Here is a 17,740-nt window from a genome sequence, read left to right on the forward strand (position 1 = left end):
CTAAGAACCACATTTCTACGTTTGACATCTCAAAATGTCCCTCAAAAAACAAACTACATAAATGATGATACAGGAATCCAACTCACCACTCCTGGGTTATACGTGTCTTAAGTTCTGGCAAAAGGAACTGACAATGAAAGCAGTAGATGGATGAAATATTAGAAAATATTCCCGTGGTCACTTCTGGTGGGATTCCAGCCTCGGCTAATTTTGTGCAAAATACCTGGAATGAGACAATGTTGCATCAATACATCTTTGGGATGATTGATAGAGAAGCGATGACAAAGCAGATCCATTGATAATATTTCAAAACATCACAATGAGTTCACACGATGATGGCAAACAGTTTATGGAATCTTATGTTGGATTACCCTTGCAGATCCTACTCTTGGATGTCTTACAAATCTGTACCTTTGGTATGAAATACGTAGATTTTCATGTAGTACGCTTTTCTGTTATTTATCCGTTTCTGTCTTGCTTAATAGATATTAATTTGAACACTACGTTAAAATATCCCAATTTTTTTTATGGGTGAGCAGAGTGATATACTGCATGACATTTGTTTTGTATCTCAAAAATTAGAGCGGATAGGGGAAAATGTTTGCAATTTTTTGATTTAGCAGGTCAAGTATACCCAGAAAGAGGTCTAACATTTCAGGCACCAAAATGTGTGTTGGCCAGTGATCAGTGGTGGCGACAGATTATATCTTGACCCCATCTAATGTCTAGTTTTCCCTCTTTGCAGTAGACAGGTGGGAAATATATTTTATTGGAAAACTGATCGAGAGGTCTATGTGTTTTTGAGGTCATCAAGACCATACATGGCAAGACTCTCTTTGTGGCCAGTAAGGGACAAAGATACGGTGGGAGTCAAAGCACTGAATTCCAACTACCGTAATTAAATATTTTGGACAGATCATTGGTTTACATGGCAGGACGACAGATGATTGCTTGATCAGCATCTTTTTCTTGTTCATGTACTAAAGTTCCCTCTCCATAAAATTGAAGGGGAACCTGCAGTAAAATCCTACTGATTCCGTAATTCATTTCATGCATCCTGTTGACTATACAATGCCCAATTATTTTTGGGCACTTGGCTCTGAATACAGGTGACCATGGCGGAGGAGAACAAACATGGTAAACCACGTAGCATTTTTGATTTTTTAAAGGGAATTGGTCAGCATGGCTGGTTTGCCATGTAAGCTGAAGACAGCATGCTGTAGGGGTTAAAACACAGGTTTTAGTTATGCCTCTCTTATCAAGCTTTGTGCTTTTGTTTGCTTGCAATGATTGTTTTAGCCCCAGAAGCTCATCATTGCTGGATTAGAGCAGTGCAAGCCTCGTGGTCTGACACGCCCCCTCCTGTGATAGGCAGCTCACTGTCTATGGACATTGTACACACAGAGCCTGGTGTGGGCGGGGTTAGCTTGCTCAGCTCTGCTGCACTGCTAAATCTAAAAGCTTTGATTGTGTCAGAATTAGAGATGAGCGTTGTTCTACTCGAACTGTTCGCCAATCTCAAATTCGAGCTGTTTTGGGCGGTGTTCGAGCCGGTCGGCGAACACGAACAATTTGAGAAAAATTCGGCTGTTCGAGGTTATGTTCGATAACTGTTCGTGCACCAAAATCATAACTGGATTTTTTCTCAGTAATGATGAAAATTAATGTTAATACACAGTTTGAGTGTACAGCGGGGCGGGGGGAGGGGCAGGGGATGGATCTCTGCAGGAACAATGAAGATCTCCATTTTTTTTTCTCTTTCCCGCATTTGCAGTGGGGAGGTGCAATCTGTCAGCCTATCAGCAGCGCACACACGGAGCGAAGTGCTTTTTTTCACACAAGCAAGGGCATGTGTGATTGGCAGTGTATGTCACATGTCCTTGCCCTATAAGACCAAGCCATTTTCCCCGTCGCCACCATTTTCTCACTGCTGCAGCTGCGTGTTAGACGGCACCGCTGTTGCTGTGTGCGCTATACCTTGTTAATTTCAAGCCAATTTTCGCACAAATATACAGATAGCTTGGGAGTAGGGAATAGTTGTGATTGCAGTCCTTTTAAGGACTAGGTTACAGCATTTCCTACGACTTTTATCAAGCAGGTCTGTGCTCTTAAATAGATAGATTGTGGGAGTAAAGACTAATTGTAATTGGAGTCCTTTTCAGGACTAGGTTACATCAGTTCCTATCAGTTTTTGCCAGGCAGGTCTGTGCCAGTGCTGTGCAAGTTTTTTTCACAGCATTTGGCTGAATCTAGCAAAGCTAATCCTTTTTGGCCTATTGCAGAGTGTGTTAGTCAGTGGAGTAGCCTATCTGTGTTGCAAGATATACCACCTGTGTATAGAATACCAATTTTTTTACTGCACCTAGTGAAGTAAAATCTTTTGGGCATAGCATCATTCTATTAGTCCATCTATACTGACCTCCATCAGGTTGCAAATTAAAAATAATTTTTTTCTGCATCTAGCTCTGAAAAAATATTTGGGCTTCTAGCAGTGTGTGGGACTTAGTCTATTAGTCCATCTATACTGACCTCCATCAGGTTGCAAATTAAAACTAATTTTTTTCTGCATCTAGCTCTGAAAAAATATTTGGGCTTCTAGCAGTGTGTGGGACTTGGTCTATTAGTCCATCTATACTGACCTCCATCAGGTTGCAAATTGAATAAAAAAATTTTCTGCATCTAGCTCTGAAAAAATATTTGGGCTTCTAGCGGTGTGTGGGACTTGGTCTATTAGTCCATCTATACTGACCTCCATCAGGTTGCAAATTAAAAATAATTTTTTTCTGCATCTAGCTCTGAAAAAAAATTTGGGCTTCTAGCAGTGTGTGGGACTTGGTCTATTAGTCCATCTATACTGACCTCCATCAGGTTGCAAATTAAAAATAATTTTTTTCTGCATCTAGCTCTGAAAAAAAATTTGGGCTTCTAGCAGTGTGTGGGACTTGGTCTATTAGTCCATCTATACTGACCTCCATCAGGTTGCAAATTAAAAATAATTTTTTTCTTCATTTAGCTCTGAAAAAATATTTGGGCTTCTAGCAGTGTGTGGGACTTGTTCTATTAGTCCTTCTATACTGACCTCCAGCAGGTTGCAAATTGAATATAATTTTTTTCTGCATCTAGCTCTGAAAAAATATTTGGGCTTCTAGCGGTGTGTGGGACTTGGTCTATTAGTCCATCTATACTAACCTCCATCAGGTTGCAAATTAAAAATAATTTTTTTCTGCATCTAGCTCTGAAAAAATATTTGGGCTTCTAGCAGTGTGTGGGACTTGGTCTATTAGTCCATCTATACTGACCTCCATCAGGTTGCAAATTGAATAAAAAAAATTTCTGCATCTAGCTCTGAAAAAATATTTGGGCTTCTAGCGGTGTGTGGGACTTGGTCTATTAGTCCATCTATACAGACCTCCATCAGGTTGCAAATTAAAAATAATTTTTTTCTGCATCTAACCCAGCCAATAGTTTTGGCCTAATACCACAGTTTGGCCACTCAGCTCTGCTCGGTTACCATCCATTGTTTTTTTGTGCAAACAACTCCAGAGTTGTGAATTAGTTAACCACCAAAATGAGTGGAAAAAGGCCTGCTGCTGGTGGAAAGGGGAATAGGCGTGTTGGGAAGGGGAAAAAAGGTTGTGTCCGTGGGGTAGGTGCAGAAGAAAGACCATCTTCCAGCCAAACTAAAATGTCTACTTCTTTTAGCGGACAATGTGATAAGATCCCTTTCTTACGGCCACGCCAATCGCTACAAATTCCAGATGAGGCACAAAAACAGCAGGTGCTTCAACGGATATCAAGTGCTCCTTTAAGTGGGCTCTCCTCCACATCAACTTCAACATCACAAATACTCCAGTCCTCAAAGGTGTCACCCAAATCGCACTTGCTTCCTCACAGCTCCCAAATCTCCAGCTGCCCGTCTGAGTATGAGGTAGAACAGATGGTTGAGTCTGCAGAGCTGTTTACTCATACTATAGCCTGGGAATCAGAGGTCGACTCCAGCGCTTCTGTGAATCCAGACGAGGAAATGATCTGCACTGATGCCCAGAATCTTTATGAGTCGGATCCAGGACCAGACGCAGAAGGTTCTGACCATAATGTAGACCCTCATTCCCAAACTGTAACTCCTGTTGGTGGAGACAATGAGGAAGACGATGATAAGACTCAAATACCTGATTGGAGCGACAACTTTAGTTTTTTGTCAGGGCAGGAACAGGTTGGCTCTGAGGACGACGGGTGTGATAACGCACAGGGTGATGATGATGAGGTTGGAGATCCCACTTACTGTCAACTCACAGTCAGCCAAGAGGTGAGGTCAGCAGAGGAGGTGGAGGAAGATGCTAGTGACGACGAGGTCAGGTTGCGCCTTCCTGGACAGAGACGTAGTACTGGAAGCACGTCAACAACTGCATCCTCAAACACAACTCTGCCTCTCACCACAAGTCGTGGTGGCTCTTCAGGTCGCATGGGTGCTAAGCCTTGCATAGCCTGGGCATTTTTTCAGATCGATAAAGATGACCCAACTCATGTTATCTGTAACATTTGTCAGCAAAAGCTAAGTAGAGGCCAAAAAATACATAGTTTGAGTACTTCATGCATGAACCGGCACATGGACATGAAGCATAAGTTGCAGTGGGAAGCTCAGTGTGCTACAATGCGGCCTAGCCGGCCGGGCCAACCACCGTCTGCCATATCTTGTGCATCCGCGGCCTCTTCATCCTCTGTGACTGGGGGGGACAGCAGTCACACCTGTTTTGGGGCGCAGACCTGCCACCTCTTTACCCGCAACAGCCAGCGTGATTGGCAGGTCATCATTTTCTTTGGAGGTGGTAACACCAGCTGGTCTTGAGCGCTGTCCGACATCGATAGCACCACCTTTGGATCAAGGCAACCTAACATGTCCGCCTGCATCTTCCTCACAGACCGGCAGTTTGCCGGGGACACCCTTATCAACCCCGTCTAAGCACAATAGCCAGCCCTCGGTCCCTCAGATGTGGACAAGTAAAAGACCATTTCCTCCTAGCCATGAGAAAGCTAAGAGGTTGAATTTCACCATCTGCAAGCTCTTGGCTACAGAAATGCTGCCTTTCCGCCTGGTGGACACAGAGGATTTTCGAGACCTTATGTCCGTCGCAGTGCCCCAGTACCAGATGCCCAGTCGGCACTACTTCTCAAAGAAAGGTGTGCCTGCGCTCCACCAGCATGTCGCACACAACATCACCGCTTCTTTGAGAAACTCTGTGTGTGACAGGGTGCATTTCACCACAGACACTTGGACGAGTAGGCATGGACAGGGGCGTTACATGTCGCTGACTGGGCACTGGGTAACTATGGTGACAGCAGGACAAGGGGCTGCTGTCCAAGTCTTGCCGTCCCCACGAGTTGTGCGTCAATCCTCTTTATGTCAAAGTTCCTCCACTGCTTCTGCCTCCTCAACCTCCTCTCGGTCTTCCACCTGCACCCAAAGCCTGTCTGGTCATGCCACAAGCTTTCTAACTGCGCAGAAGGGATCCTGCACACCTCCTTACTATGCTGGCAGTAGGGCTCAACGTCATCAGGCGGTTATTACATTGAAATGTATGGGAAATGTGAGTCACACAGCTGAGGAGTTGTGGTCAGCTCTGGAGAACCAATTTCATGAATGGTTGTCTCCACTGGACCTGAAACCAGGGAAGGCGGTGGGCGACAATTCTGCAAACCTGGGTGCGGCCCTTCGCCGGGGCAATGTCACACACGTGCCTTGTATGGCTCACGTGTTGAACCTGGTTGTCCAGCAATTTTTAGCCCACTATCCCAGACTAGATGGCCTTCTGCAGAGGGCACGGTCGCTGTGTGCTCACTTCCGCCGTTCGCATCCCGCAGCTCAGCGACTTACATCTCTACAGAAGTCGTTGGGCCTGCCACTTCACCGGCTAAAATGCGATGTGCCTACCCGGTGGAATTCAACTCTGCACATGTTGCAGCGACTGTGGCAGCACCGACAAACCCTGGTGCAATACGTTCTGACGTATAGCCTGGGCCAACGAGATTCAGAGGTGGGGCAAATCACGCTGGAGGAGTGGTCTCAGATCAGGGACCTATGCACCCTTCTGCACAGTTTTGAAATGGCGACGAAGATGTTTAGTGCTGACGATGCCATTATCAGCATGACTATTCCGGTGATTTACATGCTGGAGCACATGTTAAACAGAATTCGGAGTCAGGTGGTGGCACAAGAGGAGGTGGAGGAAGTAGAGGAGGAGGAGTTGTATGCGGAAGGGCTAACATCTGCAAGGTCCAGACGGTCGGCAGCACCAAGGCGGCAGGCATGTGAGGGTGGGGGAGATGATTTTACCAGGGCGCATGGTAGCAGCCAAACTAGTGAGGAAGGTGCAGGAGCCCAGGAAGAAGTGGAGGACGAACTGATGGAAGACTCATCAGATGAGGGAGACCTTGATCACATTTCTGTTGTGCGAGGTTGGGGGGAGAGGACAGAGGAAGGAAGCATGATTGTTACCTCGCCACCAACACAACAGGGACTTGGTGCTCCTGGATGCGCAACACACATGAGTGCCTTCTTGCTGCACTACCTGCAACATGACCCTCGAATTGTGAGAATTAGAAATAATCCTGACTACTGGGTTGCCACACTGTTAGATCCCCGGTACAAAAGTAAATTTGCAGAAATTATTCCTGCCATAGAAAGGGATGCACGCATGCAGGAGTATCAGCAGAGACTGTTGCAGAATCTTACATGTGCTTTTCCACAAAATACCAGTGGTGCACGTAGTGAATCTCACAGTTCCAACTTGCCAACCGTGGGACCGTCAAGTGTTCAGCACTCAAACCGTAACAGAACCACAGTATCTGCTGGTAACATCAATTTTGCGGAATCATTTCACCACTTTTTTAGCCCATCCTTTGCAAGGCCACAGGAGACAAGAAGTCTGACACATAGTCAACGCCTAGAGACGATGGTACAGGAGTATCTCCAAGTAAACATTGAAGCCACGACTGTGTCACTGGACCCTTGCTCTTTTTGGGCTTCCAATCTGGATAAATGGCCGGAGCTAGCCACTTACGCCTTGGAGATCTTGTCATGCCCCGCAGCCAGCGTTCTGTCTGAACGTGTGTTCAGCGCTGCTGGTGGTGTGCTGACAGATAAGCGCACGCGGCTCTCCACTGATAATGTAGACAGACTCACGTTCATAAAGATGAACAAATCATGGATCCGAAACGACTTTTCTACCCCTGTGTCATCCTGGGGAGAGTAAAAGCTTGATGATTGGTTAAAATCACCCTACCAACCGTTTTAAGCTTTCAAATTACTAATCATGTTTATCTGTATCTTGACTGGAAAATAATTTGGGCTTTGTAGCAGTGTGCAGCACTGATCCTATTAGGCCATCTATAATAAGCTTCACCAGATTTAAAATTAAAAATAATTTTTAGCTGCATCTAGCCCGGAAAATAATTTTGGGGCTCCGAGATGCGCAAGACACATAAGTGCCTTCTTGCTGCACTACCTGCAGCATGACCCTCATATTGTCAGAATTCGAAGTAATCATGACTACTGGGTTGCCACACTCTTAGATCCCCCAAACTTTTCGATCAACCTTTTCATTTTAATAAAGACCAAAAAAATGGTCATTTTTGAAATTATAAGCATTAGCAGGTTGTTAGAAACTGAAATCAAACAGTTTTCAACTCAAAACTTTATTCTAGGTGATGTTACATTTTCACATAGGACCCCTTGTTCGAAAGGAGCTTCTGAACTCTCTCGTCCATTGAATTTGTCAGGTTTTGGATGGTTTCTGCTTCAATTGTTTTGCATGAGGACAGAATACCCTCCCAGAGCTGTTGCTTAGATGTGAACTGCCTCCCGCCATCATAGACACTCCTTTTAATGATGCTCCAAAGGTTCTGAATGGGGTAGAGGTCAGGGGAGCATGGGGGTCACACCATAAGTTTGTCCCCTTTTATGCCCATATCAGCCAGAGATGCAGATGTTTTATGTGCAGCATGAGATGGTGCATTATCATGCAGAAAAATGATCTTGCTGTGAAATACACGGTTCTTCTTCTTGAACCATGGCAGGAAGTGCTGTTTGAGAAAATCCACATACATTATGGAGTTCATCTTTAGCGCCTTCAGGGATCCTAAAGGGGCCGACAATCTCTCTCCCCATGATTCCAGCCCAAAACATTACTCCACTTCCTCCTTGTTGGCACTGTAGCCGTGTTTGCGTGGGGTGTCCATCAACCAGCCATCCTCCACTCCATTCATCTGGACCATCGAGCGCTGCACGGCACTCATCCGTGAACAAAACAGTTTTGAAATCAGTCTTCATGTAATGTTTGGCCCACTGGAGCCGTTTCTGCTTGTGTGAAGTGGATAGAGGAGGTCGACAGGATGGCGTATGCACAGCTGCAAACCTCTGAAGGACCCTGCATCTTGTTGTTCGGGGGACGTTGGAGGCACAAGCAGCTTCAAAAACTTGTCTGCTGCTATGACAAGGCTTTTTTGCCGCTGCTCTTTCAACCTGACGTAATTGCCTGTAGGAAAGAGTCCTCAATTTGCCCTTATCAGCACGCACACGTGTGTACTGTGAATCAGCTACATACTTCTTGATTGCCAAGACACTTCATCCTGATCATCGCACAATGTTGATTGTAGTCATGCCTTGACCTAAACACTCCACAATTTGTTGCTTCTCAGCAGCCGACACATCCTTTTTCTTTCCCATTTTGGCAGAAAATGTAGGCTGATTAATAATGTGAGAGAGCCTTCTTAAGTAGTCTTGCCTTTCATTGGACACACCTGCCAAACTAATTAGCACAGGTGTCTGCAATTGCTTACAGTGATATAAAGAGCCCTGACACACATCACCATCAATGAGTTTAACTGACAAACAAACAAATTCTTCCCTTATCACTCCTAAACACTTTTTGCATAATAATTTGGAACGCGGTGTACATGTGCTTTTCCACAAAACACCAGTGGTTCACGTAGTGAATCTTACAGTTCTAACTTGCCAACCGTGGTCTGTATGGAATTGTTCAATAAAGGGCCCAAAATTAAGATAACATAGATGGGAGAGGTCTCTATGAATAGGAATTCCTAAGTATTTGATACCCTGTGAGGGCCAGGCAAAGGGAAAGTTGGACTGGATGGAATCCTATATGGATTTAGGGAGGGAGACATCGAGGGCCTCAGACTTCGCTGCATTGATTTTAAAATTTGACCATGTAACAAAGTGATCTATTTCAGCCATAACAGCAGGGATGGATATATGTGATTGAGTGATATATACTAGGACATCATCAGCAAATAGAGAGCACTTGTACTCGGTGCCTCCCACCTCAATCCACCTAATATTGGGGTTATGGCGAATTGATGAGAGCAGGTGCTCCGTCACTAGGATGTATAAGAGAGGGGACAGAGGACATCCCTGCCTTGTCCCATTGGTGATTGTGAAAGGTGATGAAAATGTTCTGACGCACCCCCTGGGCCTTGGGACACCCGGAGCCGGACCCTTTTTGGTGGATGCTGGTGGTTGTAGTCTTCGTGGCGGCGATCCGGTTCCGTGGCTCAGGGCGGTCAAACCAGTGGCGGAACTATTTATGTGGTTTTGATGTTTAAATGTCCGACTACGCCACCCGTGGATTGCGGTCAGAGTGAACCGCCGCTACAGGGCAGACCGCTAAGGCTGGTGTTGTGGGTGCAGCAGAGCGTAGCATAACTCCCCACGGGAGGAGTATAGCCTCAGGGCAGTGTATGCGGAGGATGGGGGTGATGGTGCAGGGCAGCAGCAGTAACGACACGGAGTCAGTGATGCAGTTCAGGGCCTTTACTCACAGTTCTTATTATCCAGACCACGTCTGCAGGTAACGGCTGCCCACGTCGTACTGTGCTCACCAGGTGAGGGGCTCAGACAACTCCCAGATAACTTTGGAGCGCTTCACAGGACCCCCTTTGTGTGTCCTTTATCTGGCCTTTCTTACCAACACTTCTGTCCGGCTGCCTCGGGCCTCCTCTTGGTAAACTTGGCGCCAGTTTCCCTGACCCTATGTGGTGCCTTCCTAGCGGGTGGAGCAAGGGGCTGCGCCACATAAAATGTCAGAGCCTCCGGTTTCTAGCTGAGGGTCGTTTCCTGCCTCCACTAGTTCGGGGACCGGTCTCCCCCTTTGGCCTGACCCCTCCACGCAGGTGGATTCGGGCGTGCGGTGGCGACTCGCCCGTCCGCACCCCTGGGATCCCTTCATTCCTCGTTCCTGGAGCCTTCTCCGCTCCTCTTCCTTCCTTCTCCCTCTTGCAGGCCTGGGCCTCTGTTACTAGGCCCGCCTCCGGAGCAGAGCTCATGCAGAGCCCCTGCTCCCTGCCACTTCTGCTCAGACTTCTCTGCACTGAACTAAGATGGTGCCCACCTTTTATACTCCCTTCTCAATGCACCCAGGAACTGCTTCCTCCCTGCTCCTGCACTGCAGGGTTCCCCTTCCTCAGTGTTCCCTCCCCCCACTCCAGCCAGGGACAGGGACTGTCGTGCCCATCTCAGGGGCATATTGGTCGCCCTGCCCCACGGCAATGTGGTGTAATGCATGCAGGTGTCGGGTCCTGATCCACACTCCATCCTTATCTGAGAGTGAGATATCACACCTCTGGGTGAGGTGCAATACGTCTGTAGCAACCGAGCCCTCGGTGCTACAGTTCCATTTATCTTCAGCCTAGGTGACGTATTGTGATACAGGGCCGTGATTTTGGCTATAAAAGGGTCCCCTAGACCCCTACCCCAAGCTTTTTAAGAGAATCATATATGGCGTGCCAGGAGACTCTATGGAATGCTTTCTCAGCATCCAACGAGAGTATCTACTTACAAATTTTTAACTGCATCTAGCCCAGGAAATACTTTGTGCCTAGTAGCAGTGTCTGCTAGTCAGCGGATTATCCCGGCTGTTAAGCAAGCTACACCACCTGTAGTTTGGACACTTAATTTTTTCAAAGGAAATGCTTCGGGACCACGGGATACTCAGTGAAGAGCATCAGGAGGCACCCCAAGGCATAGGGGCTGGGACTGGCACTAGGATGCCTTGCGGTGGACAGCCGAGCTCGATCCTTATAAAAGCTTTTTAACTGCAGCAGCTTTAGTGGACGCTACTGGAGCTGGAATTACGCGGCTGCTGGCATGAGACTTGCCCTCCAATAGATCCTTGTAAATGGATTTAAAGTGTATTCATTCAAATTAGAGGGACAATTTAAATTAAAAAGCTTAGAGCTGCCTCCACCACAGGGGGGCTCTCTCGACCCACCAGCGGACAGGCACCAGTATTGGGAGAGGGGGGCTGGCCGTCAGGGTTCACCGCGGCTCTGGCACAAACCCGGCGACACGGAGGTGGCACGGGCAGGAGCGGACTGGCCGTCTCGGCTTCTCACTTTTTGGATTTTAGAAGGGCATGACATGCCTATATCTGTGTCTCCCCCTCCTTTTACTCCTCCACCTCTTTTCTTTTCGCATGACTATATGTACTTGTCACTTTTCCATGTGTTAGTTGTGTCTTCTGAGCAGTTTGTCAGCTTTTGGACACCTTTGAAGGTGTTTTCTATGTGTTTCTATGTGTTTTTGTTTGCCTGCCATTGGTTTTAACGGTGTTCGAAGGTGTTCGACGAACAGTTCGGCGAACACACGGGTGTTCGACGAACCGAACCGAACTCGAACACTACGGGGTTGGCTCAACACTAGTCAGAATGGCTGCACCCAGTAATCTAACTGATAGATTGTTGGATTCAGCCTCTCTTTGCCTATATCAGGCTGCCCATAGATGAGGTAGCAAAAACCTGCTGACAGATTCCCTTTAAGTATATTTTTTTGTGCGGGGGGGGGGCGACAGCATTTTATAGGAAAAGCAAAGATCTTGAAAATTTTGTTCATATGGAAGATTTTTTTTCATGCATTTTTTGACCAATATGTCCACTTTAAAAAAAAAAATGCACCATTTTTACTGCATTTTTTCCCCCATGGAGATCAAAATGGCTTAGCACAAAAAAGGAAACACATAACAAATGCATCAAAAACGTGAGTAATTTATCCTGTGGTTTCCTTGCCATAGATTGCACTTCTCATGCAAAAAAAAAATGCAACCAAATTGTTAGGTGTGAACATATCCAAAAAGAGAACGTTATTCTGTAAATGTAAAACATCAACTTGTTTCTGATAAAGTATCAAAAAGTCAAAGTAAGTAATAAAAAAAAAATCAGTGCAGTTTACCTGATCAAGTAGATGTAGTCTCTTGACATACGCTTCCTCCGTGTGGAGTAGCTCATTGGCAATGTTAAATAGCTTCTGTGGCTCGCTGCACTGGAAGATAAATTGAAAAGATAAATTGAAAAGGAAATCAATAAAACATAACAGAGTAATATTTTTCCAGTTTTGTTGAAATCAAGCTCCAGGACTAAGACATATTAAACGTACAAGGAATTGATTATGCAGGAGCCTAAATTTTAGCAGTTCTACTTCATTTAATTAAACTTTAATTACTATTACAAAAGAAGTACTCAGCATAAAAATGTAATACTTGTCGCACCATTCACCAAAATTTGTAAATCAGGAGGAAAATTAGACGTAGTCTCAAACTAGTATTAGTCAGAACTGTAAAGCCTGAAAATGGTGCAAATTTGGGCGCAAATCAACGCCTCATCGCAAGAGTGGATTTGTTTTTCTGCCTGTGAAATATTAAAAAAATGCAGTAAATTCATAAACAAATGCGCAACTTTTTAATAAATTTGGCAGGAGTCACATCAACTTTCTCTTCTACTAAAATTGTGGAGCTATGAATTAACATGAAATGATCATAAAGACACATCTTAAGATGATAAAATTCTGGGTGCTTACAGCTACCATTAAAAGCTAGGAGCTTAAAGGGGTAGTCTGAAACACAAATTAATTTTCATCCTAAAGGCACATCTATTTAATGTTATAATCTAATCTTTTTTCTAATGTACTTTAATTCAATTTTGTCGGTTGTCAATTCTGATGGATGCTCAGTAAATTCTTATCACTGTGCAACATGTTCAGTGACAGTGCGCTCACTCGCCGGCTGTGATCAGAAGCAACGAGTCGGAAGGAGAGCGCACTGTCAATGCACATTGTGAGAAGAATACCCGGCGTGCAGAGAACAGCACCGCACCCCCGCAGGGGTATTCTAACAACAGTGCGCTCTCCTGCCGGCTCATTACTTCTGATCACAGCCGAGGAGTGAGCGTTCCGTCACTGTGCACGTTGCACAGTGACAAGAATCTACTGAGCATCCATCAGAATTGACAATCAACATAATTTAATTAAAGTATATTAGAACGGGAAAAAATTCCAGTAACTTGCTGTGAAAAGCTTGTGGAACACCAAAAAATAATGTGCGCATTCAGCATTGGCGGGGGTGGGGCGCAGCAAGCAGAACTGGAGAATCCAAACAGTCGATAAAAGATAATCAGCAGCACGTTAAAATTTCAAATAAAGGCTAGAACAGCCCTGCACCAATGCTGGTAGCGCGTGCAGCGCTGTTCACCTCTTCCATGAGGCCGTCTGGACATAGTGATGTCTGAAAAAGATCCAGGATGTGTCAAAACGTAACTTATCGCTTTCTGTCCTGATACCCCAGCACTGTGGTGAAGTATTGTATGCTGTTAAAATAAATACAAGCATTAATATGAAATCTTCTGCAATTGCGGCTGATTATCTTCTGTCAAAAGCTTATGGAAGGCTACCCGATGTGTGTCCCAAAGTAGACATTTAAAGGCAATGCTACAAATTACTAACTTCTGGAGAATCCAAACAGTCGATAAAAGATAATCAGCAGCACGTTAAAATTTCAAATAAAGGCTAGAACAGCCCTGCACCAATGCTGGTAGCGCGTGCAGCGCTGTTCACCTCTTCCATGAGGCCGTCTGGACATAGTGATGTCTGAAAAAGATCCAGGATGTGTCAAAACGTAACTTATCGCTTTCTGTCCTGATACCCCAGCACTGTGGTGAAGTATTGTATGCTGTTAAAATAAATACAAGCATTAATATGAAATCTTCTGCAATTGCGGCTGATTATCTTCTGTCAAAAGCTTATGGAAGGCTACCCGATGTGTGTCCCAAAGTAGACATTTAAAGGCAATGCTACAAATTACTAACTTCGCTAAAAGGAGAGAACAAGAGTACCACTGGCATAAAAAGTCAAATTTTATTCATAACAATAAGAGCCTCTTGATAAAGCCTGAACACCTCTTAGCGAAACGCGCGTCGAGGCGTCTCGAGCCACCATTTTCTTCTGCAGCACTCTATAACCTTCCTGACCTGATCCTGGTAAGACTTTTTGGGCCTACTGCTTACCTATGAATCAATTACGGCTTACACACGTCTTTAGACGTGCTTAGCATGCGGTCCTTGCCTATATAGTCTATGTTGAGTCAGGCATTTCTCAGGCTGATTTGCTCTGATGCGCTGCATCTCTCGGCACATTGCACCTTTGTTGTAAGGATAGATAATGCTATTTATTTATTATGCATTGTACTAACTTTTTTATGAATAAAATTTGACTTGCTATGCCAGTGTTACTCTTGTTCTCTCTTTTTAGCCATTTAGTCTGAGTTGGTGTTTATTATGCTAGTACCGGTATAGATTTGACCGGATACCAAGCACTCTTTGCTGTATCATGTACTGAGCCTCTTCTCATTTAGTAAATTACTAACTTACAAGCGAATGAGGATGTGATTAAAGTAAATAAAGCAGAAATAAGTCAAACTATGAAAAATAACAATAAAACCACAGAATCAGCTCACTTAGAAGTCCAAACATGTATGGCGTAATGGGACCCCATAGAAGTTTGCCATAAAAGAACTAATAGCATTTTAATAAACCTTGAGGCTTTATTTAGCTCGCATATAAAATCCAAGACGTAGGGGAGTTTACCAGTAAGAAGAAGAAGAGGGAAAGGCAGCGCAAGACATTTCGGTAAAAGTTAAAGTGAAGACATGAGGAAGTTCAGAAAGAAAATTGCAAAGTGTGGTTTGTATTTTAGTCTAAGATTACTTTAAAGAGGAACTAAAAGGCAAAAATAAGTTTACATGGAAAAGTTCAGTAACCAATTGGCAATGAAAAATAAGGTGGAATCTATTTGGTAACTATGGGCAAGTCTAAGTCTATATATGTGACCTCCTTTTTTTTTTGCTTAAAAGTGGTATAGCCATCTCCAAGATCCTATCCCAATATATAGTAACATAGTGACATAGTCTTCCTTCAACCTTAAAAACTAAGTCCATCTAGTTCAACCCATAGCCTAACATGTTGATCCAGAGGAAGGCAAAAAAAAAAAAACATGTGGCAAACACTAAGCTCCACATTGGGGAAAAAAAATTCCTTCCCGACTCCATACGACAATCAGACTAGTTCCCTGGATCAACACCCTATCAAGGAATCTAGTATATATAACCTGTAATAATATACTTTTCAAGAAAGGCATCCATGCCCTTCTTAAATTTTAATAGTGAATCACTCATTACAACATCATGCGGCAGAGAGTTCCATAGTCTCACTGCTCTTACAGTAAAGAATCCGCGTCTGTGATTATGATTAATCCTTCTTTCCTCCAGACGTAGAAGATGCCCCCTTGTCCCGGTCTCTGGCCTCAGAGTAAAAAGATCAGTAGAAAGGTCTTTGTACTGTCCCCCATATACTTGTACATAGTAATAAGATCACCCCTAAGCCTTCTTTTTCCCACAGTAAATAACCCCAAGTGTAATAACCTGTCTTGGTATTGCAGACCCCCCAGTCCTCTAATAACCTTGGTCGCTCTTCTCTGCACCCGCTCTAGTTCAGCTATGTCTTTCTTATACACTGGAGACCAGAACTGTACACAGTATTCTAAGTGTGGTCGCACTAGTGACTTGTATAGAGGTAAAATTATGTTCTCCTCATGAGCATCTATGCCTCTTTTAATGCATCCCATTATTTTATTTGCCTTTGCAGCAGCTGCCTGACACTGGCCACTAAACGTGAGCTTGTCGTCCACCAATACACCCAGGTCTTTCTCAGTGACAGTTTTGCCCAGTGTTTTACAATTAAGCATATAATTATACATTTTATTTCCTCTGCCCAAGTGCATTACCTTACATTTATCCCCATTAAAGCTCATTTGCCATTTATCAGCCCAAGCTTCTAGTTTACATAGATCTTCCTGTAATATAAAATTGTCCTCCTCTGTATTGATTACCCTGCAGAGTTTAGTGTCATCTGCAAATATTGAAATATTACCCTGTATGCCCCCCTACAAGGTCATTAATAAATATGTTAAAAAGGAGGGGGCCCAATACTGACCCCTGTGGTACCCCACTGTTAACTGAGACCCAGTCTGAGTGTTTTCCATTAATAACCACCCTTTGTTTCCTATCACTGAGCCAATTCTTAAACCACATACATATATTTTCCCCTATCCCCATTGTTCTCATTTTATGTATCAACCTTTAGTGTGGAACCGTATCAAAAGCTTTTGAAAAGTCCATATACACAACATCCACTGCATTTCCTTGGTCCATTCCAGAACTTGCCTCCTCATAAAAACTGATCTGATTAGTTTGACAGGAACGGTCCCTCGTAAACCCATGTTGATATTGGGTCATGAGGTTATTCTTCTTCAGATACTCTAGTATAGCATCTCTTAGGAAACCCTCCAGGATTTTACCCACAGTAGAGGTTAAGCTTACCGGCCTATAATTTCCAAGTTCAGTTTTTGTCCCCTTTTTGAATATTGGCACCACATTTGCTATACGCCAGTCCTGTGGTACAGACCCTGTTATTATGGAATCTTTAAAGATTAAAAATAATGGTCTATCTATGACGTTACTTAATTCCTGCAGTACTCGCGGGTGTATCCCATCCGGGCCCGGGGATTTGTCAACTTTAGTGATTTTTAGACGCCGCCACTGATCATGTTTTCTGTCATGCGATTTTCTTGTGTAAATACGGTTGAAAAAAAATCATTTAGCATATTGGCTTTTTCCTCATCCTCATCCACCATTTCACCCAGACTATTTTTAAGGGGCCAACACTATCATTTTTTAGTTTTTTACTATTTATGCAGTTAAAGAATATTTGGGGGTTATTTTTACTTTCTCTGGCAATGATTCTCTCTGCCTCAATCTTTGCTGCCTTGATTTGGTTTTTACAGAATTTATTTAATTTTCTGTATTTATTTAATGCCTCATCACTACCTACTTGCTTTAGTTCTCTAAATGCTTTCTTTTTGTCACTTATTGCGCCCCTAACAGCTCTATTTAGCCATAGTGGTTTCCTCCTATTTCTAGCATGTTTATTCCCATAGAGTATACAGTGGTGGCCAAAAGTATTGGCACCCCTGCAATTCTGTCAGATAATACTCAGTTTCTTCCTGAAAACGATTGCAATCACAAATTCTTTGGTATTATTATCTTCATTTAATTTGTCTTCAATGAAAAAACACAAAAAGAATTGTCCTAAAGCCAAATTGGATATAATTCCACACCAAACCTAAAAAAGGGGGTGGACAAAAGTATTGGCACTGTTTGAAAAATCATGTGATGCTTCTCTAATTCGTGTAATTAACAGCACCTGTAACTTACCTGTGGCACCTAACAGGTGTTGGCAATAACTAAATCACACTTGCAGCCAGTTAACATGGATTAAAGTTGACTCAACCTCTGTCCTGTGTCCTTGTGTGTACCACATTGAGCATGGAGAAAAGAAAGAAGACCAA

At 44.0% G+C, this 17,740-nt stretch overlaps 1 protein-coding gene across 1 annotated transcript in view; it reads right to left on the reverse strand.

Annotated features, from left to right (window-relative positions):
• FGD3 (FYVE, RhoGEF and PH domain containing 3) overlaps positions 1–17,740 on the reverse strand; it is a 340,862-nt gene that overhangs the window by 107,210 nt on the left and 215,912 nt on the right. Inside the window, exons 5-6 of the mRNA XM_073644555.1 lie at positions 12,239–12,328; positions 87–223 (exon numbers count right to left, since the gene is read on the reverse strand). Of these exons, the coding sequence (XP_073500656.1) occupies positions 87–223; positions 12,239–12,328 (227 nt within the window). The remainder of the gene's footprint in view (positions 1–86; positions 224–12,238; positions 12,329–17,740) is intronic.

This window comes from Phyllobates terribilis, unplaced genomic scaffold (genome assembly GCF_046119375.1).
Source record: "Phyllobates terribilis strain yellow unplaced genomic scaffold, ASM4611937v1 Scaffold_8__6_contigs__length_399053987, whole genome shotgun sequence".
Taxonomy (NCBI): domain Eukaryota; kingdom Metazoa; phylum Chordata; class Amphibia; order Anura; family Dendrobatidae; genus Phyllobates; species Phyllobates terribilis.